The sequence below is a fragment of the Panthera pardus genome, unplaced genomic scaffold (assembly GCF_024362965.1).
Source record: "Panthera pardus isolate Hobbes unplaced genomic scaffold, ASM2436296v1 HiC_scaffold_15, whole genome shotgun sequence".
Classification (NCBI taxonomy): Eukaryota; Metazoa; Chordata; class Mammalia; order Carnivora; family Felidae; genus Panthera; species Panthera pardus.
Window position 1 is genome coordinate 935,527 of NW_026526710.1, and position 27,276 is coordinate 962,802.

The following is a 27,276-nucleotide window of genomic DNA, read 5'->3' on the forward strand; positions in this document are numbered from 1 at the left end:
TGGCAAATCCCGGGACGGGGGTGCTTTCTGGGGCTGTGTATCCCTGGGCCTGTCTTCTCAGTGAAGCCAAAACACGTCTGCTCAAATAAACCCATGCACTCATTTCAACTAGTCACCCTTGTCGTTAGAAACGACAGTGCCCGAGCGGAGGGGATTTGGGGAGGAAAGGAGTAATACAGACACATCGGGCTCCCTTCCCTGACTGTCTCCCACCAACCACACGCTGTGACACACAGCAGCACCCTGGCAACGTGGCAGTTATGACGTCGAGAAAACTAACACTGGCGTAAAATTCTTCTGATCTGGGGTCATTAAGGAGACTGCAGAATGCTCCGTGATCACCTCTCCTGGGGGCCGGTGATTTCTGTCTCGTTCAGTTTTGTATGAGCATCTGGCACAGCGATCAGCTCAGAGCAGGAATCCGATTAATAGTAGGTCAATTAATGAATATGGCTGATAACGTACAGGAGCTGCCTCCTACCAGTTCACAAGAGTTTACTGCCAAATACTCGGGAATTTTGCAAGCTGATGTTCAAACCACTTCCATTACTCCGCTAGCTTTGAAATCAGCCATGGTGGGAGTATCTACACTATGTAAATTGACAAACTCTCTAAATCAAAGGTTTTTTGTTTGTTTGTTTGCTTCAGAAAACCAGCTTGATGACCGGCACACTACTGAAGATATCTACGTATACTTGATATACATAAGGACATAAACCAATTTTTATAGCACCTAAAAAATAGGATCATAACGATCCAACTATAATGCTATTCTCTGATCATTTAACTAGATGTTTTTTCAGTGTCTAAAGTCAAAGGGACAGCACTCCTAAAATAATAATGGAGATTTTATGTCTGCCATCAAGGCCCTGCCAAATATATTCCTGGGAGTCCCGCCTAAATCTAATGGCACAAGTCATCCAAAGATGTCGTATGTACCACACATTAAAGCCAGCCCTTTTCTCGATGAGAGGCAGGTGTGGCTCAGCTTGGTGCCTGGAAGCTTCTCGGGCCAGAAAAATCAAGGCGTGCTTGACATCGGTTAAATATCTTAGAAACGACTTTACACGTTTCTGTCGGGTCACCAGGTCAGTGGTTCTCACGCCTGAGCGTGCTCAGAATCCCCGGGGAGGAGCTTATAAGATACACAGATGGCCCCGTGGGGCCGAGGTGGAGTCCGTCCCAGGAATTTGCATTTGTCACAAGCCCCCAGTACCGCACTTTGAGAAGTCCTGAGTTAGGCGATCCTTGAAAGACGGACAAGGCGCGGGCTAACTTAGCTATTCCAAGAAAAGAAAACTTCATTTGGAATGTCACTCAATCTACCCCAAGCCTTTAATATTAATCCATTGTGACTGCTAATAGAATAAAGTGACACACGTTCACAGTTACGACCCTACCTGCTTCTGTCTTCACAGTATCTAAAAATAGCCTCTTTGGTAATCAGCCGGTTGGTCCTCCGCATTTCGTTCAAAACCGCTGTCATCCAGTCCTCCACGCGCCCCTCGGCCCGTATGACCTTCCGGAACTCCATGACTTCGCCCTCTGCTGAGATCATGGCGGACGCCAGCTTTTCTCCACCGTCCCCGTCATTAAACCTCAGCAGTGCCATGTTATCATACATCTGCGACACAGGGGAGAGTCCACTCTGCGATCCGGGCGCTGGACGGTGGAGCCCAAGAATGGCCCGCAGCCAGCCCCCCACCACGCACGGGAGCCCCCGGGACGCCAGCACCAAATAGGCGTCCGCTCGCCCAGCTGCTCATTCCAGCAGCACGCTTTGGGTGCGCGCGTCTATCCCGCACTGTGCGAAGGTCTGTTTGGGGCTAAAAAGGAAAGGGAAGGAAAAGAAGACGCACTCCCTCCCCACACGCGAGATTCTAGAGAACATGCGGGTACAGAGAAGTATCTGGACAGAAGAGGCCCGGTGACCAAACGGCCCAGGGCTGAGGAGTCAGAGACGTGCCTGAACCCCTCCCCCACAGCCCAGCTGGGTGACTTTGGACAAGTTGCTTCTCCTCTCTCAGCCTGGAAGAGACGTAATCATGGCACTTACAAGATGAGGTCGGAAGGGTCACCTCAAACACCGTGCAAGATATGCCTCCAGCACATTCAACACTGGCCATTTGTTGCCTGTCAGCACTGTTCTTGATCCGGAATGATACTCGGGGGGAAAATGAGTCTTTCAGGACCCAGGGTATAAGACTAGGCACTCCGCATGTCAGAGAGGAGAAGGAAAAGGCAACAGGCTTTAAACAATAAAGCCAGAGGGTCTGCAAAAGGGGCCACTGGTAAATGAAGTACTACGATATACACTTTTCTAAAACAGTAAAATATTTTTTTTTTGAAAGTGGTAACAAAATATAAACCTCTTCCGGGATGCCCGGGTGGCTCAGTCGATTAAGCCTCCAACTCTTGATTTCGGCTCAGGTCGTCATCTCGTGGTTCGTGGGATCAAGCCCTGCATCCGGCTCTGATCTAGGCTGGAGCCTGCTTGAGATCCTCTCTCTCCCTCTCTGCCCCTCCCCCGCTTGTTCTCCCTCTCTCTCTCTCTCAAAAATAAACAAACATTATATACATATATATGGGCGCCAGGGTGGCTCAGTCGGTTAAGCATCTGACTTCGGCTCAGGTCATGATCTCATGGTCCGTGAGTTCAAGCCCCGTGTTGGGCTCTGTGCTGACAGCTGGGAGCCTGGAGCCTGCTTTGGATTCTGTGCCTCCTTCTCTCTCTGCCCCTCCCCCGCTCATGCTCTGTCTCTCTCTCTCTCTCTCTCAAAAATAAAGATTAAAATTTTTTTTAATAAAAAAATTACACACACACACACATCTCCCCTTTGAGAAAAAAAGACAAAAATCAAAGACACAAATTTTGGTTTAGGAAGGAAATCCGCATTAACTAAAGGGAAAGTATGGAGTTACGTACTTGATCCCAAACACTTTGTTTATCTGGAATAAAGGAATTATTCCACAACACCGACTCAAAGCCACAAATGATTCTGCCCCCAGGGGACACTGGGCAACATCAGGAGACATTTTTGGTTGTCATAACCGGAGAGCGATGCTCCTGGCGTCTGGTGGGTAGAGGCCAGGGATGCTGCTGAGCGTCCCACAGCGTACAGGACAGCCCCCAATCCCCGACACACACGCGCACACACACAGAGCCAAGAATTATCTGGCCCAGTGACCAACACTGCCACAGCTGGGAAGCCCTACCCGAGGGCTGATACTAAATATGCAGCTTTGACCAGCTGATCAAGATTCGTTCTGGCCATGCTCTAGCCGTCTATCACCAGAGACAGTTTGATCTGTTGCGTTTCCTGCCAGTCGGTATTGTTCGCAGATACACATGTGTTTAGGTACAAGTATGAAAATGGGCTGGAACGAATCACTGCAAAGTCATGACAGTGGCTGCCTCTTGAAGGGGGAGTAAGGATTGTGATGGGGGCAAAGAGGATGGCAACTTTCTCTCTACAGCTTTGTCTCACGAAGAGGGTGTAGAGAAGCAAACAGGACTAACTGGTAACAAGTTAGTTACCAGTCAATTCTGGGTGGTGGATAAGGTAATGTTAGCCAACATTATGAGACGGTCACCGAGTACTTTACACATACGAACTCATTTCATCTTAAGAACAACTCCACTGAAGCAGGTAACTATTGGGTTTTCCCCATTTGCAGACAGGAACCTGATGCCCAGAGGGGTTAAGTAACTTGCCAAAAGTCACACGGCAAATCTGTGTAGACCTGGGATTTGAACCCAGGCAATCTGAGTCCAGAGTCCACATGCCGAAGCACTGTCCTGTACCACCTCTCTGCTTATTATATTAGTCTTTGTGCATTGCTATATTCTTTTTAGATTCTCCAAAAAAAAAAAAAAGAAAAGAAAAGTGTTTTGGGGCTATAGAAAAAGAGCAACAAACAACAGTGGGATTTTTTGTAATTTCAGGCTATAGTGCATTTCATCAGATTTATGTTTCAGATGAAAGCCCAGCACCATTTCTGTCTTTAATTTTTTTTAAACTATTTTCTAAATTTATTTGCGAGATTGAGAGTGAGCGGAGGAGGGATAGAAAGAGAGAGAGAGAGAGAGAGAGAGAGAGAGAGAGAATATCACAAGCTCAGTCCACGCTCAGCACAGAGCCTGATGCGGGGCTCGAGCCCACAAACCATGAAATCACGACCTGAGCCGAGACCAAGAGCCGGTCGCTTGACGGACCGAGCGCCCGCCCCCCGCGCCCGCAGCGGTTCGGGGACCTGGGACGGAGCGAACCGCGGCTGCGGAGCTTCCGCGGCGGCTTCCGGCGGGGCGGCGGGGGGCGCACCTTGATCATGTGCTCCTGGACGCACAGCGGGTCGCTGCTCCCGAGGATGCTGAGCAGCTCGTCGTCAGAAATGAAGAAGAACCTCGGGAAAGCGTTTCTCTTGGAGTCCAGGTAGTCGTTTAAGCTCTTCTGGCACTTCTCCAGGCCCTCGCTGATGTTCTGCAGGTCGCCCAGCCGGTTCTGGGCCTCGCAGCATCTCTTGATCACGGGGTCCTTTAAGGTCTCGCCCATGATCTGCACGAGGGCGAGAGGGGAGCCGTCGGGCCGGGCCAGCGGGATCGCCGCTTGGCGCCGGCTCGACAGACGACAGAACCAACAGACACCCGGACCGCAGCCCTCCGGGGCCCAACGCGGCAGAAACGTGGCACGTTTAAATAAGCATCCCCCGAGCACCTCCCAGCGAACTACGTGCCGTTTACTTATTTCCGGTGTTCACTTTGTCCTCCTTCCCCGTAGAAGGCCAGCGGTCTGGGGTAGAGGTTTTTAAGCTCTTTTGCTCACGGACAGGCCCCGCGCGCCAGCACCAGCGCCTGCGCACAGAAGAGCCTCGGGGAACGTGGGCTGGATGGACGAAAGCGGCACGTCTGCTCTGGGCAGCGCGTATGTTCCGGAACGTTCACTAGCACCCTTCAGAATGGCCAGGGGGGGGGGGGGGGGGGAGGGAACTATCCTAAACGTCCAGGAATAGGAACTTAGGTCAGTCACTGGCTGTAAGTGATCATTTAGATGTTCACCTATTGACAGATATGTCAAAAATGTTTAAAAAAAATTTTAAATGATCACATGGGTAAGAATGATGTTATTTTGTGGAATATTTATTTATAATATTTATGTATGTGTTTACATAGGAATGAACAAATTCTGGAAAGATACATGTTAAACTGTCAACATGGTAATCTTGGGTATGAGATTGTAGGTATTTTTTGCCTTTTTTTCTTTTACTTTTTTTATAGTATCTAAATCCTTCTATAATAAATAGGTATCCATCGTGTGATTTTTTCTTAAGTTTAAAAAAAAGCTTATGCAAATGAATAAGAAAATGTTGTAAACTCTAATGGATAAAGGAGACCCAAATGTGAACCAGCCCCTCCTAACTGGAGAGCACTGCAGACCGCTGAGCAGCACAGCCCCGAGGCTCTGGGTTAAAACCCCCACCCCTAATTAATAGGGGCAGTGATGACGGACACCACCCTTTCCTGGAAGGACTCTGCACTGAGCACTACGCCTTCACGGGCAATTTACCTTCCAACAGCCCCTCGTAAGATATTCATCCTAAACGTGCAAAAGGCACGAGGCACAAGCCCACAGATTATTTATGAATGCAACGAATTCCCCTTTGAACAAGATGTCTCATTACTAGACGACAGTCATCTAATGTCAAGCCACTCAATGGAACGGTATATAAAGGCATTCAAATCCCTTCTCAGTTTCATCATATGAAGTGCATTTCTTATAACATCAAAAGAAAATTATGAGAAAATTATATAAAATGTCGTTATCGTCGTGTTTTTAAATTCATGTACGCAGGAAAAAAAAAAGAAGCATATGGCATACTGCAGTGGTCATGTCAATGTGACGGAACTCTGGAAGATACATTTTTTTCTACCTTTCCGCATTTTCCAGGCTTTTTAAGTGTTACTTTTATAATGAAAAATAAATACAAAAAAGTTTCAGTGCCAGATGCCAGTGGCTTGATACCCAAGAGAAATTTCTACTGAACGGATTAAGGTCATATATAATGATTTAAGAAATTCAGAAGCTACTTAATAGACAAAATACTACATGCAGAAACATAAGTAAAAGTATCTCTCATCAGTGTCCTTTCACGACCAAAATAGAAGCCAGTCACTTGCCCTTTTAAATACTCTGTCGATGTTGTCAAACTTCTTCGCCTCATCTGGAAGTTGCGACCTGATGTCTCCACCGATAAAAATGCTTTCAAGATACATCCATTTCCTCTGAACCAGCATCCAAATCTGGAAATGCACGACGTCAACGTCAGCATGGGTACCTCGAGGTACGTATGGCAAAATCCCACCCTAACGCGGGACAGATACACATCGACTCAGGTCAAAAGTGTTCCCAGGCAAGGTGGCAGAGCGAGTGCATACCCTCCTTTCCAAATACACAAGAATGATGGAGAAAATAGAGCCATGTATTTTAAGGTACACGGCCACACTCAAAAGCAAAAGAAAACTCTTCACCAGCCCAAGACAGGGAGGAAGCTTCTAGTTGTGAGCAGGGGTTGGAGAGCCTCGTTAAGGAGAGGAATAAAGGGCAGACCATAAAGAAGCCCGCGCAAAAACTGAGCCAAACGCTATGTGACCCACGCACGACTGCACCCACAAGGCATAGACCCCACAGAACCGAAAACAGGGACTCAAAAAATAGTTGTACGTGAATGCTCACGGCAGAACTCTGCTCATCAGCCAAGAGGTGGAAATAACCCAATGGCTGCCAACGGAAGAACGAACACCCAAAATGTGGTCTCTCCACACAGCGGACTTATGAGTCAGCCATAAAAAGGAATGAGGCACTGATACCCGCTACAACGTGCATGAACCTTGAAAACAGGATGCTGTGGAGCCCCTGGGTGGCTCAGTCCGTTAAGCGTCTGACTCTTGGTTTGGGCTCAGATCATGAACTTGCAGTTTGTGAGTTCAAGCCCTGTACTGGGCTCCATCTGATGGCGCAGAGCCTGCTTGGCATTCTCTCTCTCCCTCTCTCTCTGCCCCACCCCTGCTCACTCACTCTGTCTCTCCCTCAAAATTAATAAACTTTAAAAAAAATAAAAAAGAAAATAGGACGCTAAGTGAAAGAAGCCAGACACAGAAGGCCACACGTTACGTGATTCCATTTGTGTGAAATGTCCAAAATAGATTAATTCAGACAGGAAACAGATCAGTGGTGGCCAGGGGCTAGAGGGACAGAGAAACGTAAGTGACTGCTTCTAACGGGTATGAGATTTTCTTCTGAGATGATGAAAATGTTCTGGAACTAGTCAGGGGCATGGTTGCACAACATTGTGAATGTACTAAAGGCCATGAAATTGTGCACTTTAAAGCGATTAATTTCATGTTATGTAAATTTCACTTCCCTTTTGTAAAAAACATTTAATAAAGAAAAAAAACAGTACTATGTCCTACCTAATGAAAAGCCATAGATTAAAAAATAAAAAAGCAAGCAAAGGAAGGAAGCACACGTGTGAGAGGGCTGAGGGCCTGGACCACACCCCCTAGCCAGTCCCATGGAACAGGCACTTGCCTATAGTCTGGGGAGGGGGAAAGAGACAGCAAAAATGGTGAGATGAGGGGCGCCCGGTGGCTCAGCCGGTTAAGCATCCAACGTCGGCTCACGTCATGAGCTCACAATTTGTGGGTTCCGGCCCCAGGTCAGGCTCTGTGCTGACAGCTCGGAGCCTGGAACCTGCTTCGGATTCTGTGTCTCCCTCTCTCTCTGCCCCTCCCCTGCTCATGCTCTGTGTCTTTCTCTCTCTCTCAAAAATAAACATTTTAAAAAATGGTGAGATGAACCTGGGTTGCTCACAGAGGTCTGAACTAGTATCTCCCACAAAAGAACAAAGCCCCAAGCCACCTTGTTCAGTACCAACCTGCAAAAACACGTGACAAAGTGAAGCAAGCACAGGTAAAAACCTGTTATGTGAGATGAACTTTAAAAATAAATAAATCACAAAAGAGAAAAACCCACTACCATGAAAGATGGTCACGTACACACACAAAAAAGAGGAAAATCCTGGCTTGAGAAAAGAATAAATATGGAGAAATCTGAAAAGGGCTTTAAATATGTTTGAATTCTTCAGTGTGATAAAGGAGGTAAAAGTATATCCTGGCAACAAGAACAGGACAGAATTAAACAAGAATAGGGACAGATGAGCGGGTTCAAGCCCCTCGTCAGGCTCTGCACGACAGCTCGGAGCCTGCTTAGGATTCTCTGTCTCCCTCTCTCTCTGCCCCTCCCCCACTCGTACTTCTCTGTCTCTCTCAAAGACAAAATAAACTTTATATAAAAAAAAAAGAATAGGGACATATGAAAAAGAAGAATTGTGGAATTTAAAAATGCATTTGTTGAAATAAAAACCCAGATGGACTCCTGTAATCGTGCCCACACACACCCCAAAATACATCAACCCAGAAAAAGTATGTCAGAGAGTCATCAGTGTCTGAGCAGAAAGTCTTCTCATACAAAAGTGCTTTCCTGGTTTTCTCTCACCTCAATGACTTCCCCTATTAGAGAAAGTGTTTTTTCCCATTTGTGAACAGTTTGCAGAAAAGGCCCCACAAATCTGCTTCCTGAGATGCTTTGGAGGTTGACCGTGTTGTCGTCAAGGCACTGGATGATTTCGTCCACCGATCCCAAGATGTAGCCTCGCTCCTGTGTGCCTTTGTAATACTTGACCACGGTGAACTTCATGCTTTCCCACGTGTCCAAGATTTCCTTCACAGCCTGGTCAGGAATACGAAAAGAGTGGTTCGGACACATACGTTGGAAAAACAGAACTCCAAACCCCACAGCAACTTCCTGAGCTTGCCTTTGGTCAACTGCTCAAGCCAGAGTCTGTGTCAGTTTCCCAGGTAAGTGGAGAGCCTGTCACGGTGACCCTGGTCATTACTTACCAAGCACTTGCATACGTGATCACCTTCGGTGCCCAAAGCACCCTAGTGAAGTAAGGGCTATTACCCACGTTTTAGAGCGATGGGAACTGGGTGCTCAAAGAGCAGCTCGGCCAGTTCACTTGGCTCTAGAACCAGGGTCTAAAGTCTCCTAGTCTGCCTCTTGCATACCTGGGAGGTCCTGCTCCCGTGTTTACTGTTAAGCAAGAAAATCAAATTACAGAATAATATGCCTACTTATGATTATATTTTCAGAAAGCAGCTGCATCGCTATTTACATGTATGTGTGTATGATGTGTATGTGCACACGTATACATGGTGTCGTGTACCTGTGTCTATGTGGTAGGAGCATTTATGTACACGTGCGTGCATGTGCATGTATGTATATGAGTATATACACTGTGCAGGTACGTTGACACGTTTGTGTGACTATTTGTATAGTGTGCGCATATGTGTATATGCATGTGGATGCATGTGTCTCCCCTGCGTTTTTACATATACGCTGAAATAATTATCTTCAGGTGGCAGAATTGTGATTTGTCAGTTTTGTACCATCAACATCCATTCTTTCTTTAATAAATACATTGGAGGTGAAATGATAATTTAGAACAACAAAAATTTAACCAAGGCAGAAGCCCTATTTCTTAAGCAAATAATTCTTGTTTTCATTTTTTATTACTTTGTTGTTTTTGAGAAAGAAAGAGTACTAGCAGGAGAGAGGGGCAGAGAGAGAGAATCCCAAGCAGGCTCCACACTCAGCATAGAGCTCGACTTGGGCCTCAATCTTAGGACTGTGAGATCATGACCTGGGCTGAAATTAAGAGAGACAAGGGGTACCTGGATGGCTCAATCGGTTAGGCATCCGACTTCAGCTCAGGTCATGATCCCGCAGTTTGTGGGTTCAAGCCCTGCATCGGGCTCTGTGCTGATGGCTCGGAGCCTGGAGCCTGCTTCAGATTCTGTGTCTCCCTGTCTCTCTGGTCCCCTTCTGTTTGTGCTCGCTCGCTCTCACTCTCTCTCCAAAATAAATAAATGTAAAAGAGAGAGAGAGAGAGAGAGAGCCAGATGCTTAACTGACTGAGCCACCCAGACTCCCCTAGAGCAAATAATTCTTTATTACTCAAATACAAGCACTAGAACAAACAATTTTCTCTTGGCGTTAAAAAAATAATTCTCTGTGGGGCGCCTGGGTGGCTTGGTCAGTTGAGCGTCCGACTTCGTTCGGCTCAGGTCATGATCTCACGGTCCGTGGGTTCGAGCCCCGCATCGGGCTCTGTGCTGACAGCTCAGAGCCTGGAGCCTGTTTCGGATTCTGTGTCTCCCTCTCTCTGTGACCTCCCCCGTTCATGCTCTGTCTCTGTCTCAAAAATAAATAAACGTTAAAAAAAAATAATAATTAAAAAAAAAATTCTCTGAAACTAATAACACTGTATGTTAACTATACTGGAATTCAAATAAATTAAGATAAAAATAGTTTTCTTTTCTAAGCTGTTTTATACCCGCCTTACTTTCTCAATGGCGATCTCCTTGATGGCAGCCGTTACGATCTCACTGAGAACATCCGTGTGTTTGTGAAGTTCCATGGCAAACATGTTCTCCAAGGTGAACGTCTCTGTCATTTCAAACGTTACGCCTGTTTTTTCCATAAGTTCTTTCCAATGCCTGAAAGCACCCGCATTAAAACCTTTGTGCTTCCTGGATTCAGTGATGGATTTCATTATTCCCACTTAAATCACAGGACAAACCCCATTCATTGAGGACATCATTGGAATCGCATCTCCAAAGTTTTCCAAAATCCCCCTGGCTTCCAGAATCGAACCCAGGAAACAACCTCCATCAAGAAACACTCTTGCATGGCTAGTCTTCCCAACCACGTAAGAAAATAGGCAGCTTTTGACTTTTTGGAACCTGCTTCCGTCACAGAGTCTATATATAGACTAGTGATCTTGACCTCTGTCGGCTCACTCAGCCTGTTTGAGACCCTGGTGAAAGCTGGGAGCTGCCGTGCATTTGGTCAGTATTTATCTCACTCTTAGATCTGCGCCAGGCAGTGGGCTAGCCGTCAGAGGTGCCCATGACAAAGGGCAAGGCTCCTGCCCACGGGAACGCTACCACGTCCTCGGGGACACGGCCAGCACACGCTAACACAAATCTGTGCGTTAAATAATCACAAATTGCTTTCAGAGCTATGCGAAAAACCACCAAGTGATGGAGACAGTAAGAAGGGATCCCCTATAGGCAGGAGGATCTGTGCACGCAGAAGCATTGAGCAGCAAAGCGCTCCACCCGATCTGGTCTTCTTTTAAGGTTTGCATTTGGCCTGTGGATTTGCATTTTTTTTTTAATTTTTTTAATGTTTGTTTATTTCTGAGACAGAGAGAGAACATGAGTCAGGGAGGGGCAGAGAGAGAGGGAGACACAGAATCCGAAGCAGGCTCCAGGCTCTGAGCTGTCAGCACAGAGCCCGACGCGGGGCTCGAACCCACAGACGGCGAGATCATGACCTGAGCCGAACGAAGTCGGACGCTCAACCGACTGAGCCACCCAGGCGCCCCGCCTTTTTTTTTTTTTTAACGGTTCTGTTTATATGCAGTGAATATAATAAAACAGCTAAACGTGGTCCTGGACCAGCAAAATGCCACATATCCAGCATATAAGCACTAAGCGCCAAATCACGGATTTTACTGTAAAAATCCACCAAAAAATAAAACTTAAAAAACAACGCCCAAGCCAGAAATGGTCAGAAAGGAGAATCTACTGTTCATTCCCCTGTATTCTCAGGCCCAGGCCAGGGGCTGATATGAAGTAGGGGGCATCACAGCCCTGGTGGGGGGTGAACGGGGCACAGGTGTCACCGCATGAGTAACTCTGAGTCGCCAGGGAGAAAGGGGTTCCCTTTGCAGTTCCCCTCCATTTGTTTGATTACATCCAAGAGAAGGTGTCAGCTAGGTGCGGCTGGGGCTGTAACACCTCTTCACGGTTATTCACCTTGCGTCCAGGGGAGGCCTCCGGCTGAGCCACAGGCAACAGTTTTAAGCTAAAGTTTTTTAAATGTGTTCTTTTTAACTTTCATTTTAACGTTTATTTACTTTTGAGAGAGAGAGGGGGAGACAGTGCGAGTGGGGGAGGGGAGGAGAGAGAGGGAGACACAGAATCGGAAGCAGGCTCCAGGCTCCGAGCCGTCAGCACAGAGCCCGACGCGGGGCTCGAACCCACGAACCGCGAGATCATGACCTGAGCCGAAGTCGGACGCTTCACCGATTGAGCCACCCAGGAGGCCCTAAATGTTTTTTATTTTTATAATTACTTTCTATTCATGGCAAAAGCTTTTGGTTTCCCATTTATAATGGTGGTGTAACCTTCTTAGAACACACTCGAGTACAAAAGAATAAGCTGATGGGAAACAAACAGAGCAGTGACAGTATACGTGATATTGGTGGAGATGGGACAAAAATGGTTAAGAAACGATCTAAGTCTAGGAAGTACTGGGTTGTGGCGTCAAAAGAACAGGGAACTTTAGCTAGAAAATACCTCTCGTATCTAGTTGGGAAAACTGAGGAATGCATAGATCAAAGTGAGCGCCCAAGTGGCCCTGTAGAACAGTGACAAAGACGGGCTTGGAACCCATGTCGCCCCGGGCCTGAGGGCCACCTGCACCTGCTGAAGGGAGATCCACGGGTGTAGAGAGATGTCCGAGACGCACCTGGCACCGAAGAGAGGCTTACTCACTCATCGCGAGGATTGGAAGGGAATTGTCTGGCATGGCTTTCTTGCTGAGCAGAATGACGTCACTGGATGCCATTCCGTGACTCTCTACCCACATGCTGGGAAACACGATGGAGGGAGAGAGGATCACGGCAGAGAAAACGGGACTCACAAAGTTCCTACTAATTCCTGTCCGTGTGGGGCCACGTCTGGACCATCACGGACAAATGAGGAGCGAATCTCCCCCATCGCACCCTCAGGACTGGTTATTCCGTTGAAAAACCAGCGACCTCTAGTGACACCTGCTCTGTCCAGTATGGCAGCCACAAGGTCACGTGTCGCTCTCGAGCATCTGAGCTGTGGGGGGTCCAGACTGAAAGGTTCTGTAGGCGTAAAATACATGCCAGGTTGCAACACATTTTTTGGAGAAGAGCATAAAATATCTTGTGAGTCATGTTTCATATTGATCACAGGTTGAAATGATAATGTTTTGTATATATTGGGCTAGTTAAAATATATTACTAAAATTATTTTTACCCGTTTTCTTTTACTTCTTTGGTGCAGCTGCTGGAAAAATTTTAAATGACATGTCTGGGTCATGTGTTTCTGCTGGATGGCGCTGATCTAGATCCCTTGCTATTTTTTCTAAACCGTAAGAATGAAGCATCCACGAATGCGAGTTTATATCTGGCAGTGTTTGTTTTTAAAAAATAAAACAAAATAGGAGAGGGGCACCTGGGTGGCTCAGTGTGTCGAGTGTCCGTCCCTTGACTTCAGCTCGGGTCATGATCTTGTGGTTCGTGCGTTCAAGAGCCACATCAGGCTCTGTCTGAGCTGACAGGGCAGAGCCTGCTTGGGATTCTCTCTCTCCCCCTCACTCTCTGCCTCTCCCACACTGGCATGCACGCGCACGCTCTAAATAAATAAATAAATGAAATAAACTGTAAAAAAAAAAAAAAAAAAAAGATTAAAAAAAAAACAAGTTTAAAAAATTGGAGAATCCTTACAGCTGATAATTGAATAGAAACTTCACATGGAAACAATACCATAAAACTCTTACCTGCATATTTCAGCGTTCTGCATTGCTGTTGAAACCTTGTACTTTGTCATCAGACCCAAGCAAGGATAGATTTTAAACCAAAACTCCCCCCCCCCCTTCCACAACAGCCAACAGGACAAAACAAACCTGTCTCTTAGTGCTTCATGCTTCAAGTCAAGTAATAAAGGAACTGAGTCTTTGAAAGCCTTCATTTTTGCTTCCAAATGATAGGCCACAGATAGGTTTCGGACCTGCCGGGGGAGCCTTCTGAGGGACCTGAGAAAACTGTCAATTCCCTCCTGGAGGAACTGAACATTCAGGTTGATCCAGAGGGTCTGAGACCATTCTTCTTTTGCAACCTAGAAACGGACAAGAAATAGTCCCAGTAACAAAACTGCCTTTGACCGGAACAGCCGCTACTCAACACGTGGTCATGCTCCCTCCTTTTCAGATATCATCACCCATCTGGCCACAAAAACCTCAGACTCACAAAGGAACGATTGGTTAAAGGCTCCAAAATATAAACAAAAGAATTCCAACTTTTTCAAGGCCCCGCCAAAATAATGCTGTCTCTAAGGATGTGTGGAATCCAAAAGTAGGTCTTCCTTTCCAAGGGAGGAAAATGAGAAGTATAAAATCAGAAACCAAAACGCTCGTAATTTAGATAATCCTTCCTGATTATCACACCCAAAAGATTTTCCATGATGTATTTTCCTGAGATTTAACATAAGAAGTACTGTCTTGCGTGAAATTCACCATCTCGAATCATTTGCATTTGCAACCGGTGACATCCAGGCTTGACGGACTTGCTTCGAGTCACAAAATGTATTTCACAGAAAACTGTGTTAATTGATGAAATATACACATGGTAATTGTTTTTGACTTAGGTATAAAGGACCTGAAGATGCATTTACTATTTTTCACCTCTTGGTCTTCTAAAAAGATATTAAAAGCTCAAACAGCTTTCTGGATTATTTATTTAAGTTTATTTATTTATTGTGAGAGAGCGAGGGAACAAGCAGGGGAGGGGCAGAGAGAGAGGGGGAGAGAAAGAATCCCCAGCAGGCTCAGAGCTGTCAGCACAGAGCCTGATGCGGGGCTTGAACTCACAAACTGTGAGATCCCGACCTGAGCCAAGATCAAAGAGGTGGGTGCTTAATTGACTGAGCCACCCAGGTGCCCCACTTTCTGAATTATTTTGAGATGACACCCACAAATGTATTACCTCTTTTTTGCAAAAATTCAGTAAGTGATAAATTAGAATGAAATCATAAAGAAACCAAAGTACTTCTTGGAGTTTGTACGCCTAAACCTACAGCCTGGCAATCATTACAAGGCCTTTTTCCCTCCACTCTTTCTCGTCCCTTCTTTCACCAAGTACATTTGGAAAACCACAACTGTGGTTAAATCCGCTCCTCGACACTCAACGTTCCTCAGTGCTCAACACCTACACCAGGGCAGCCAACCATGATGGCAGAGGACACTCAGCCTCTCTCACTGGCCTCAGTCTAAATCCAGGGCCCTAATGCGGCTTTCCCTTGGGGCCTATTCTCCCAGACCACCACCTCACCCCTGCCTTGTTAGCCTCAACCAGCCACCCCCCTGCCCTCATCTCCGCTGATGATCTTGCTGTGCACGTCCCCGGGGAGACCGACACAATCATAACATCTCCCACTAGAAGCATCTCTATGCACACGCTCTGCCTTCCCCGTATGACCACACCCACCTCCTACCTGAGGCCACGTCCCAACCCCACCCTTTCCCACCAACTCATGGACACCAGACATCATTCGAGGAAGTCTCCCTTCTGTCTCCTCTCACCCACGTTTCCTCCTTACTGGATCACTATGCAAACCCCCACTCTAATTTCTCCCGTCTTAAAAAAAACTACCCTGACCCCTCCTCCCTTCCACACACAGCTCCTCAGTTCTCTGCTTCCCTTTGCAACAAAACACATTGGAAAAGCTGTCCAGATCCGGGGTTTCTGACTCCTCTCTTCCCATTCTCTCTTCCTCAAGCTTTATCGAGGATCGGCTGGCGTGCGGACACAACTGGTTGTGTCCAAGTGCACAACGTCGCAAACTCTGGCCTCTGTGCACACGCACGGGACCGTCACCACAGTCGAGATCGTGAACTCCTTCGTAGCTCTCGGAGGTCTCCTCCCGCCTCTCTGTAACCCCCCTCCCATTCCCGGGCAAATGCTGCCCTGCTCTCTGCCGTGATAACTTCGTTGGCCCGTTCTAGAATTTTAGGTAAATGGAATCATCCAGGATGTACGATCTTCTATCTCAGCAAGAAGATTTTGAGACCCGTCCATGTTGTCGCCCCGGTGCATCAGCAGTCCAATCCTTTCTACTACTGAGTAGCATTCCACGCGATGGCTGTACCACAGTTTCTTTAGGCATCCACCTGGGGGGTATTGGGTTTTTTCTGGTCCTGGGCTATTGCAAATAAAGCTGCCATGGACATTCATGTAAACGTCTTTGCGGGGGCCTGTGCTTCCTTTTCTTGTGGGCAAATCCCTCGGACTCACTCTAATCAGGCGTCCACGACCACCGCTCCATCGAGACGTTTCTTTCCAAGGTCACAGTGGTTTCCGTGACGTGAGACGCGGTGGTCACTGCTAATCGCCACTTGATCGGATGCATGGCAGGTTGACAGTCCCGCCCCCTGAAACGCTTTCGTCACTCGGCTTCCGAGACTTCACGCTCATCAGTCTGACCCCCTATCCTACCTCCCAGGCCACTCCCTGTCCTCCCTTCCTTTTCGGGCATCTTCCCGTGGTATGCGATGCTGGAGTGCTCCAGGTTCGGCCCCTCTTCTTCTCTGTGTATCCCACTCCCGGGTGTATGGGGGCTGAAGCTTGCCGCCCCCCCCCCCCCCCACCTAGAATTCATGTCCCCCTGGGACCTCAGAATGTGATCTTATTTGGAAGTCAGGTCTTTGCAGATATAAGATGAGGTCATGTTGGGGTAGGATGGGCCCCAAATCCAATGGCCACACCGGGGAAAAAACTGATTCAGAGTCCTGCTCAAAGGCCACCTCCCTGGGCCACCTCCTTCCCCCTCTGAGCCCCATGGCGCTCTGTCTACCATATTCCTGTCACATATCAGAGCGGTATGGCGATTCTCTCATGGGTCAGTGTGATGGTTAATTTTATGTGTGAACTTGACTGGGCCACAGGTGCCCAGATATTTGGTTAAACATTATTCTGGACAATGTTTTCCAGGGTGTTTCTGGGTAAAATTGACATTTGAAGCAGTGGCCTGAGTAAAGGTAATTTCCCTCCCCTCTGTGGGTGGGTCTCATCCAATCCACTGAAGGGCTAGAGAGAAAACTTGAGTGAGAGAGAATCCTCTCTCTCTCTGCCTGTCTTCCAGCTGGGACATCAGTCTTCCGCCTTCAAGCTCAGACCTGAGCTGGAAACACCCCATCAGCTGTCCTGGGTCTCCAGCCTGTTGACCCCAGACCTTGGGACTTCCGGTCTCCATTCCTATATAAGCCGATTCCTTATAATAAATCTGTTTGGTGTCCATTGGTTCTGTTTCTTGGAAGAACCCAGACTAACGCAGTCAGCCTCTCCTGGGGGTTCAAGAAGGGCAGGAGTGGGATGAACAGATGCACCTCCTTTCTGGACCCTACTCCCAACCAGCACAGCACTGGGCTGTACAGAACAGAGTGAAGTGACAGAGGGATGAATAAAGGAATGGTACGAATTTGCACCGGGAACATATGTTAAAGAGAGGCATCCAAATGTCATGCTATTTGCTACTTTTAATTTCTTGTAATTTCTTAAATGGTTCACCCCACTCCTTAACCAAGCCCCAACCAGCAAAGAGAATTTTCTTTTTTATTATTGTGGAAAAATACACAATAACGCAGCATGTACCATTTTAACCACTTTCAAATGTACGGTTCGGCGGGTGTCGAGTACATTCACCATGGTGTGCAGCCATCACCCCCATCTAGCTCCAGAACTTTCCCATCACCCCAAATGGAGACCCCGGATCCATTGGCAGTTACTACTTCCCAAGAGCCAAAGCGAGAGCTTCCATGAAATCCGCCCCGGGCTCTTAATTACGGCGGCACCAAAACCCGCTTGGCCGAGTCAACGCTCACACTGCCTTCAGGGAGGCGGGGTCTGTGGGCGGACGCTCACCTTCAGCGCTTCGTAGAGGTCATAAATGGTCCTCAGGTTGTTCATCTCCTTCTGCACTTTGAGCAGCTCTGGGTACATTGTAATCGGAAGATCGAAAAGTTTCTCCGCATTAGCCAACTCCTGGCGGTTCTTTTCATGTCTCGTGAGCTCCTTTTCAAAAACGGCTAAAAGTTCTACTCCTGGCAAATAAGTAAATAAATAGAAGCCATCCAGGAAGACACGTTTAGAATTACCACAACTTTATCTCTCTTTCTAATGGAAACCAGACGGCCAGGTCCATATGCAAACCTCTCCAGTTAGAAAATTCGGTCTCCTGGGGTGCCTGGGTGGTTCGGTCGGTTAAGCGTCTGACTTCGGCTCAGGTCATGATCTCACAGTCCATGCATTTGCACCCCACATCAGGCTCTGTGCTGACGGCTCAGACCCCGGAGCCCACTTGGGATTCTGTGTCTCCCTTTCTCTCTGCCCCTCACCCACGCACGCTCTCTCCCTCTCTCTTTCTGTCTCTCTCTCAAAAATAAACATTAAAAAAAATTTTTTTAAGAGAAAATTTTGCCTCCTTCACATTATCCCTCTAAGTGGCTCAACTTGGGCTGCACATTAGATTCCCATGAGAGTTTTAAAAGTCTTGGTATCTGGATCACCCCCCACCCCCAGAACAAGAGAATTAGACTATTTGGATCTGGACGCCAGGAGTCACCGGGTTTGTCAGGATCCTCAGGTGAACCCAGTGTCCAGGCAAGGTTAAGAACCACTGCTCCATTCCATAGTCCCATAACATCCTTAAGCAAAACATACTCCGCTACCTCAGGAAGCCCAACGTGAACGTTCTTACCTTTATCAAGATCATCACCAATAGAACCAGGGCCTTCACGATAAAAACGCTTTGCAAATTCCTCTATCTGCTGTTTGTAGTTTAATATTTCACCTCGAGTAATCTGCAAAGGGCAGGGTTGCATTAATTTACCCCGATGGGCATTTGTCCATATCTTTACTCAGAAAGTAAAAAATGTTAAAAGGTACCTCTGTGAACGTTCTCTTTATGCCCCCAAGAGAATGGTCCACATTCATGGACTCATTGAACAGATTTGACCACATGCTTTTAATGTTGTCAACCAGTTCTTTCTCTGCATCGGGAGGCTGACAAAGAAACAGGACAAACAATAAATGGCCAGAAATTTGGAACTGAAGTTCCGGTCAAAGCTACTGCCTAGGGATTTCCACTTGTGACAACAGCAGGCTCGGTCATTTGAATCCACAAAAAAACTGCTTGAATTAGAAAGATTATATATTTGAGGCACCTGGGTGGCTCCGTCGGTTGAGCACCCGACTTCAGCTCAGGTCATGATCTCACGGTTCGTGAGTTCGAGCCCCGCGTCGGGCTAGCTGCTGTCAGCCTGTCAGCGCAGAGCCCGCTTCAGGTCCTCTGTCCACCTCTCTCTGCCCCTCCCTCGCTTGTGCTCTCCCAAAAATAAATAAATATTTTTTGAAAGAAAGAAAAACTATATATTTATGATGAAAACAAAATCAGGATAAAATCATTTTTAAAAATAAGCAGATAACACAGAAAGAGAGATACCGTAGACAGATAAGCCCTTCATAAACTAGGACCCAGTTTCAGCTCAACTTAATCTCTAATTAAAATAAGGTTATCTTAGCTTGCTGATGCATCTAGCTGTGCTGTCTATCAGAAGCAAAAAGAAATCTCCCCTGATGAAATATAACATCTGGAGCCTCCAACTCTCTCTACAAATTTGTCATGTACAATGTCCAGAACTCAATCAGAAATAACAGGTAGGTAAGGATCAAAATGACTCAAAGGAAACCAAGAGACACACAGACAACATAAGCAGACCCTAATGGAGTCTCAAATAATTTTACTTAATAAAGGAAACAAAAGGGGCGCCTGGGTGGCTCAGTCGGTTGAGCGTCCGACTTCGGCCCAGGTCATGATCTCACGGCTGGTGAGTCTGAGCCCCGCGTCAGGCTCTGTGCCAACAGCTCGGTCTGGAGCCCGCTTCGGATTCTGTGTCTCCCTCTCTCTCTGCCCCTCCCTCGCTCATGCCCTGTCTCTCTGTCTCAAAAATAAATAAAAACATTTAAAAACAACTTTTTAATGAAAAAGTAAAAAACTAAAGGAAACAGACAAAATTGGGAACTTTTATTTTAATTCTAAAAGTGTACATTTTGCATACTGTGCGATTTTATGACGAGAGGATCTCTAGCTTTCAGGGTGACTGCTCAGTGAAGGTGTTCAGAGCAGTCAAGGAACATAAAGGCTGCAACACAAGTCTGATGCAGGTGCGGACTTACGGCAGCTATTTGCTTCTTCTAGTTTGTTTCTCCAGCTGACTCTTTCTGCGTGCATGTGAGGCACCGTATGCAAAATTTTGTATACAGTTTCAGGGAGAGGCCAGGCCCCCCCCAAACTCCTCCAGGGACTTCTAAAGTTCCTTCGAACCACCCTGAACAACTGTAATAAAGGCAACTGTAATAAAGGCAGCTATGTGCCGCTACCCGTCTCTTTTATTATCTTAACCCTCTCCGACTCTCCTCCCTCCCGCTTATTTTGTGGAAGCCCTTTATTAAAGGAAATTAACACCAGAAACAGGGGGAGGGGAGGGGGAGAATTGACACGCTCTCCAAAGAAAAATACAACCTGAGCCATACCAGATCAAGAAATAATCTGTTTTCATTATTCTGAATAACTGTGGGGTTGCTCTACATTTAAATTTTATTACTTAAAGTCATCGTTGAGAAGTATTTCTGACAAGGGTCTTAGAATTCAACCCAACTGTAAAAATGCTTGAGAAAATCCAGGGGGCGCCTGGGTGGCTCAGTCAGTTAAGCGTCTGACTTCGGCTCAGGTCATGATCTCACCATTCGCGGGTTCGGGCCCGGCGTCGGGCTCTCTGCTTTCAGCACGGAACCCGCTTCCGATCCTCTCTCTCTGCCGCTCTCATGCATGTTCTCTCTCTCTCTCTCTCAGATAAATACACATTAAAAAAAAATCCTTTTAAAGAAAGGAAACTGTTCACTCACAAAGAGATTATACATTGCCATGGTGCGGTATCGCTCCTGGACATCCCTGTATCTCAGTTCCATGACCAAAGATTTACTTCTAATTTCTGCAATCGTTGCAAGGACAAACTTGAGGTCTTCAAGGGTACTGGGGCTCTTCTTCAGGTTTTTGGCCAGGCTCTGCAAAAGAGAGGTCAAAGGACACCAAATAAACCTAGAAAACACAGTCCCCAACGGAGACGTGATTTTCACGAGAAGTAGTGTAATTAAACCCAGCGATACCTCCATCTCTTCGTGGAGGTGATAGAGTTCCTCCCTGGCCGACTCGTTGAGAAGCTTTCCCAGCGAGGTCACCCAGGACCTGGCGTTTTCCTGCACCGTGTTCGCCAGAGGCCCCAGCTGCAGCCGGATGCAATGCTCGTCCTTAACTAAGGGGTGGCGCATGACTTCTTGGGCAATCTTGGAATAGAACTGCAACTTTGCATCATAGGACACACAAGGAGGTTTCTTGGAGGCGAATTTCTCCATCACGATGGCTTTGTCCAACTTCCAGAGAGGTCGATACCTCTTCCATTTCTGGAGGTACTTCATGAGACTGATCAGAATCCTGTGGATGTTTTGGGGGATCATGACAGCTTGTTCAATTATCTGAGGGTTCAGGGAGATATCATCGTAAAAGCTTATTACAACGAGTTCTTCTTCCTCCCCCTTCTGAGGAGGGCATTCTATACAGCTGCCATTCATCCATCGGACAAAATGCTGGTGAAAGAAGCAGGGAAAAGGACAGCACTTCAGTATTTATTTTGCTTCCTATGCATAAAGTCACGTGGCTTCAGGAGTAAGTCTCGCCAGTAACAGAACCTCGTCCAAAAAAGCTGATTTTTGTTAAGGAAGTACATTTCTGACATTTTATGAAAGGACAGGTAAAAATTTTTTGATTTGAAAGAAAGCATTTATGAACATAAAATAATGCAGGCTTCACCAGAAGCCTCAAAAATCCATCTAGTGAGGGGGGTGTTAAATTGGTATAAAATGTTGTGAATGATATCCAGAATGTTGGGGCGCCCGGGTGGCTCAGTCGGTTAACCGTCCGACTTAGGCTCAGGTCACGATCTCACGGTCCCCACATCGAGCCCCCCCACGGTGAGTTCGAGCCCCGCATCGGGCTCTGTGCTGACAGCTCGGTGCCTGAAGCCCGCTTCGGATTCTGTGTCTCCCTCCTCTCTGCCCCTCCCCCGGTCGCGCTCTGTCTCTCTCTCAAAAATAAACATTAAAAAAAATTTTTTTAATAAAATAAAATTTATAAATACCCAGAATGTTTCAGAGAGAGTCTTTCCTATTTATTTACTCCTTGGAAATTGTTTGTTTCCCTCTTCAAAGACGCAGTTGTATAAAAGCTATAACGTAAGAGAATTTACATAACTGAGGTTTAATCAACAACTTTACTTGCACCGATTATAAACTATATGCAACTTATTAATTTCCAAGTACAGTTAAATTAACTTCCCTGTCTATATCTATACTCACTTTTATGCTTTAAAAAATGCCTGAAACATATTTGACTTTCTGAACCAAGTAAAGAGAAAATGTTAGTGTCTTGAGGGGACGTGACATCCCTTATCCATAAAAATGGCCCCATTTTCCCATTGTTGGTGAGACACAAACTATGGGTCATTGGTCAACAGACACTCCTTTGACCCCATTTACATAGTTGAGAGCCAGCTATGTGCCAGATGCTGTTGGAGGTGCTGGGGATTCAAAGGTGGACAGACACACAAGGTCCGTGTTCCCATGCACCTTGCATTCCAGTGGCACAAGAGAGTCACGGAGAGATGAGCGAGGAAATAAGAAAAGGTCAGGTAGCGGTAGGTGACGGGAAGAAGACGGAACGGATGATAGGATAGAGAACAGGGAGGAGGAGCCATCCGGGAAAAGTCTGGGGGCAGAAGTTTCCAGGCAGAGGGAAGAGTTCATGTAACCATTTCAAGGAGGAGCAGGTGCTGCTGCTGGAGGCCGGGGGGGGGGGGGGGGGGGGGGGGGTGCTGAGCGCGGGGGAGCACGAGATGTAGCAAGTGAGCTCAGGAAGGAAGGCAGGCGCCAGACTGGGAGCACAGTGAGGAGTTCGGCTTATGTCCGAATGCAATGTAAAGTCGTCGGGGGGGGTTGCACGAGAGATCTGACGTGAAGCGATTCGTATTTTAAAAAGAGAATTCTGGAGATAGGGGAAGATGGCGGCGTAGGAGGACGCTGGGCTCACCGCGCGTCCTGCGGATCACTTAGATTCCACCTACACCTGCCTAAATAACCCAGAAAACCACCAGAAACCAGCAGAACAGAGTCTCCGGAGCCAAGCGCAGACGAGAGGCCCACGGAAGAGGGTAGGAAGGGCGGCGAGGCGGTGCGCGCTCCACGGACCGGCGGGAGGGAGCCCGGGTGGAGGGGCGGCCCGCCGGCCAAGCAGAGCCCCCGAGTCTGGCTGGCAAAAGCGGAGGGGCCGGAGGGACTGTGTTCCGACAGCAAGCACGACTTAGCGTCTGGGAGGTCATAAGTTAACAGCTCTGCTCGGAAAGTGGGAAGCCTGGAGAACAAAGGGAGGGAGAGTTGCTGAGCCCCGGGAAGACAGAGCTCAGCTTGGCGGGGAACAAAGGCGCTCGCCAGCGCCATCTCCCTCGCCCATCCCCCAGCCAAAATCCCAAAGGGAACCAGTTCCCGCCAGAGAACTTGCTCGCTCCGCGCAAACACCCAACGCGGTGCTTCTGCGGAGCCACCCCTCCGGCAGCGGGTCTGACTCCCTCCCGCTGCCACAGGGCCCCTCCGGAAGTGGATCACCTAAGGAGAAGCGAGCTGAGCCTGCCCCTCCTGCCCCCTGCACCTTGCCTACCCACCCCAGCTAATACGCCAGATCCCAGCACCACAAGCCTGGCAGTGTGCAAGTAGCCCAGACGGCCACGCCACCCCACAGTGAATCCCGCCCCTAGGGGAGGGGAAGAGAAGGCACACGCCAGTCTGACTGTGGCCCCAGCAGTGGGCTGGGGGCAGACGCCAGGTCTGACTGCGACTGTGCCCACCAGCTCCAGTTATACACCACAGCACAGGGGAAGTGCCCTGCAGGTCCGCACCACTCCAGGGACTATCCAAAATGACCAAACGGAAGAATTCCCCTCAGAAGAATCTCCAGGAAATAACAACAGCTAATGAACTGATCAAAAAGGATTTAAATAATATAACAGAAAGTGAATTTAGAATAATAGTCATACAATTAATCACTGGGCTTGAAAACAGTAGAGAGGACAGCAGAGAATCTCTTGCTACAGAGATCAAGGGACTAAGGAACAGTCAGGAGGAGCTGAAAAACGCTTTAAACGGAATGCAAAACAAAATGGAAACGACGACGGCTCGGATTGAAGAGGCAGAGGAGAGAATAGGTGAACTGGAAGATAAAGTTATGGAAAAAGAGGAAGCTGAGAAAAAGAGAGATAAAAAAATCCAGGAGTATGAGGGGAAAATTAGAGAACTAAGTGACACACTAAAAAGAAATAATATACGCATAATTGGCATCCCAGAGGAGGAAGAGAGAGGGAAAGGTGCTGACGGTGTACTTGAAGAAATAAGAGCTGAGAACTTCCCAGATCTGGGGAAGGAAAAAGGCACTGAAATCCAAGAGGCACAGAGAACTCCCTTCAGACGTAACTTGAATCAATCTTCTGCACGACATATCATAGTGACACTGGCAAAATACAAGGATAAAGAGAAAATTCTGAAAGCAGCAAGGGATAAATGTGCCCTAACTTATAAAGGGAGACCTATAAGACTCGTGACTGATCTCTCTTTTGAAACTTAGCAGGCCAGAAAGGATTGGCATGAGATCTTCAATGTATTGAACAGAAAAAATATGCAGCCGAGAATCCCTTATCCAGCAAGTCTGTCATTTAGAATAGAAGGAGAGATAAAGGTCTTCCCAAACAAACAAAAACTGAAGGAATTTGTCACCACTAAACCAGCCCTACAAGAGATCCTAAGGGGGATCCTGTGAGACAAAGTACCAGAGACATCGCTACAAGCATAAAACATACAGACATCACAATGACTCTAAACCCGTATCTTTCTATAATAACACTGAATGTAAATGGATTAAATGCGCCAACCAAAAGACATAGGGTATCAGAATGGATAAAAAAACAAGACCCATCTATTTGCTGTCTACAAGAGACTCATTTTAGATCTGAGGACACCTTTAGATTGAGAGTGAGGGGATGGAGAACTATTTATCATGCTACTGGAAGCCAAAAGAAAGCTGGAGTAGCCATACTTATATCAGACAAACTAGACTTTAAATTAAAGGCTGTAACAAGAGATGAAGAAGGGCATTATATAATAATTACAGGGTCTATACATCAGGAAGAGGTAACAATTATAAATGTCTATGCGCCGAATACCAGAGCCCCCAAATATATAAAACAATTACTCATAAACATAAGCAACCTTATTGATAAGAATGTGGTAATTGCAGGGGACTTTAACACTCCACTTACAGAAATGGATAGATCATCTAGACACACGGTCAATAAAGAAACAAGGGCCCTGAATGACACATTGGATCAGATGGACTTGACAGATATATTTAGAACTCTGCATCCCAAAGCAACAGAATATACTTTCTTCTCGAGTGCACCTGGAACATTCTCCAAGATAGATCATATACTGGGTCACAAAAGAGCCCTTCATAAGTATACAAGAATTGAAATTATACCATGCATACTTTCAGACCACGATGCCATGAAGCTTGAAATCAACCACAGGAAAAAGTCTGGAAAACCTCCAAAAGCATGGAGGTTAAAGAACACCCTACTAAAGAATGAGTGGGTCAACCAGGCAATTAGAGAAGAAATTTAAAAATATATGGAAACAAACGAAAATGAAAATACAACAATCCAAACGCTTTGGGACGCAGCGAAGGCAGTCCTGAGAGGAAAATACATTGCAATCCAGGCCTATCTCAAGAAACAAGAAAAATCCCAAATACAAAATCTAACGGCACACCTAAAGGAAACAGAAGCAGAACAGCAAAGGCAGCCTAAACCCAGCAGAAGAAGAGAAATAATAAAGATCAGAGCAGAAATAAACAATATAGAATCTAAAAAAACTGTAGAGCAGATCAACGAAACCAAGAGTTGGTTTTTTGAAAAAATAAACAAAATTGACAAACCTCTAGGCAGGCTTCTCAAAAAGAAAAGGGAGATGACCCAAATAGATAAAATCATGAATGATAATGGAATTATTACAACCAATCCCTCAGAGATACAATTATCAGGGAATACTATGAAAAATTATATGCCAACAAATTGGACAACCTGGAAGAAATGGACAAATTCCTAAACACCCACACTCTTCCAAAACTCAATCAGGAGGAAATAGAAAGCTTGAACAGACCCATAACCAGCGAAGAAATTGAATCGGTTACCAAAAATCTCCCAACAAATAAGAGTCCAGGACCAGATGGCTTCCCAGGGGAGTTCTACCAGACGTTTAAAGCAGAGATAATACCTATCCTTCTCAAGCTATTCCAAGAAATAGAAAGGGAAGGAAAACTTCCAGACTCATTCTATGAAGCCAGTATTAACTTTGATTCCTAAACCAGACAGAGACCCAGTAAAAAAAGGGAACTACAGGCCAATATCCCTGATGAATATGGATGCAAAAATTCTCAATAAGATACTAGCAAATCGAATTCAACAGCATATAAAAAGAATTATTCACCATGATCGAGTGGGATTCATTCCTGGGATGCAGGGCTGGTTCAACATTCGCAAATCAATCAACGTGATACATCACATTAACAAAAGAAAAGAGAAGAACCATATGATCCTGTCAATCGATGCAGAAAAGGCCTTTGACAAAATCCAGCACCCTTTCTTAATAAAAACCCTTGAGAAAGTCGGGATAGAAGGAACATACTTAAACATCATAAAAGCCATTTATGAAAAGCCCACAGCTAACATCATCCTCAATGGGGAAAAACTGAGAGCTTTTTCCCTGAGATCAGGAACACGACAGGGATGCCCACTCTCACTGCTGTTGTTTAACATAGTGCTGGAAGTTCTAGCATCAGCAATCAGACAACAAAAGGAAATCAAAGGCATCCAAATTGGCAAAGATGAAGTCAAGCTTTCGCTTTTTGCAGATGACATGATATTATACATGGAAAATCCGATAGACTCCACCAGAAGTCTGCTAGAACTGATACATGAATTCAGCAAAGTTGCAGGATACAAAATCAATGTACAGAAATCAGTTGCATTCTTATACACTAACAATGAAGCAACAGAAAGACAAATAAAGAAACTGATCCCATTCACAATTGCACCAAGAAGCATAAAATACCTAGGAATAAATCTAACC

The 27,276-nt window shown here is 46.5% G+C and overlaps 1 protein-coding gene across 3 annotated transcripts in view; it reads right to left on the reverse strand.

The window, feature by feature from the left end:
- DNAH10 (dynein axonemal heavy chain 10) overlaps positions 1–27,276 on the reverse strand; it is a 151,910-nt gene that overhangs the window by 69,699 nt on the left and 54,935 nt on the right. For all 3 annotated transcript variants that reach the window (XM_053901932.1, XM_053901931.1, XM_053901933.1), the window contains 11 exons: positions 21,160–21,636; positions 20,899–21,057; positions 18,880–18,996; positions 18,692–18,794; positions 17,857–18,035; positions 13,845–14,056; positions 10,462–10,615; positions 8,553–8,786; positions 6,176–6,298; positions 4,323–4,556; positions 1,401–1,624 (listed from right to left, as the gene is read on the reverse strand). In XM_053901932.1, the coding sequence (XP_053757907.1) occupies positions 1,401–1,624; positions 4,323–4,556; positions 6,176–6,298; positions 8,553–8,786; positions 10,462–10,615; positions 13,845–14,056; positions 17,857–18,035; positions 18,692–18,794; positions 18,880–18,996; positions 20,899–21,057; positions 21,160–21,636 (2,216 nt within the window). The remainder of the gene's footprint in view (positions 1–1,400; positions 1,625–4,322; positions 4,557–6,175; positions 6,299–8,552; positions 8,787–10,461; positions 10,616–13,844; positions 14,057–17,856; positions 18,036–18,691; positions 18,795–18,879; positions 18,997–20,898; positions 21,058–21,159; positions 21,637–27,276) is intronic.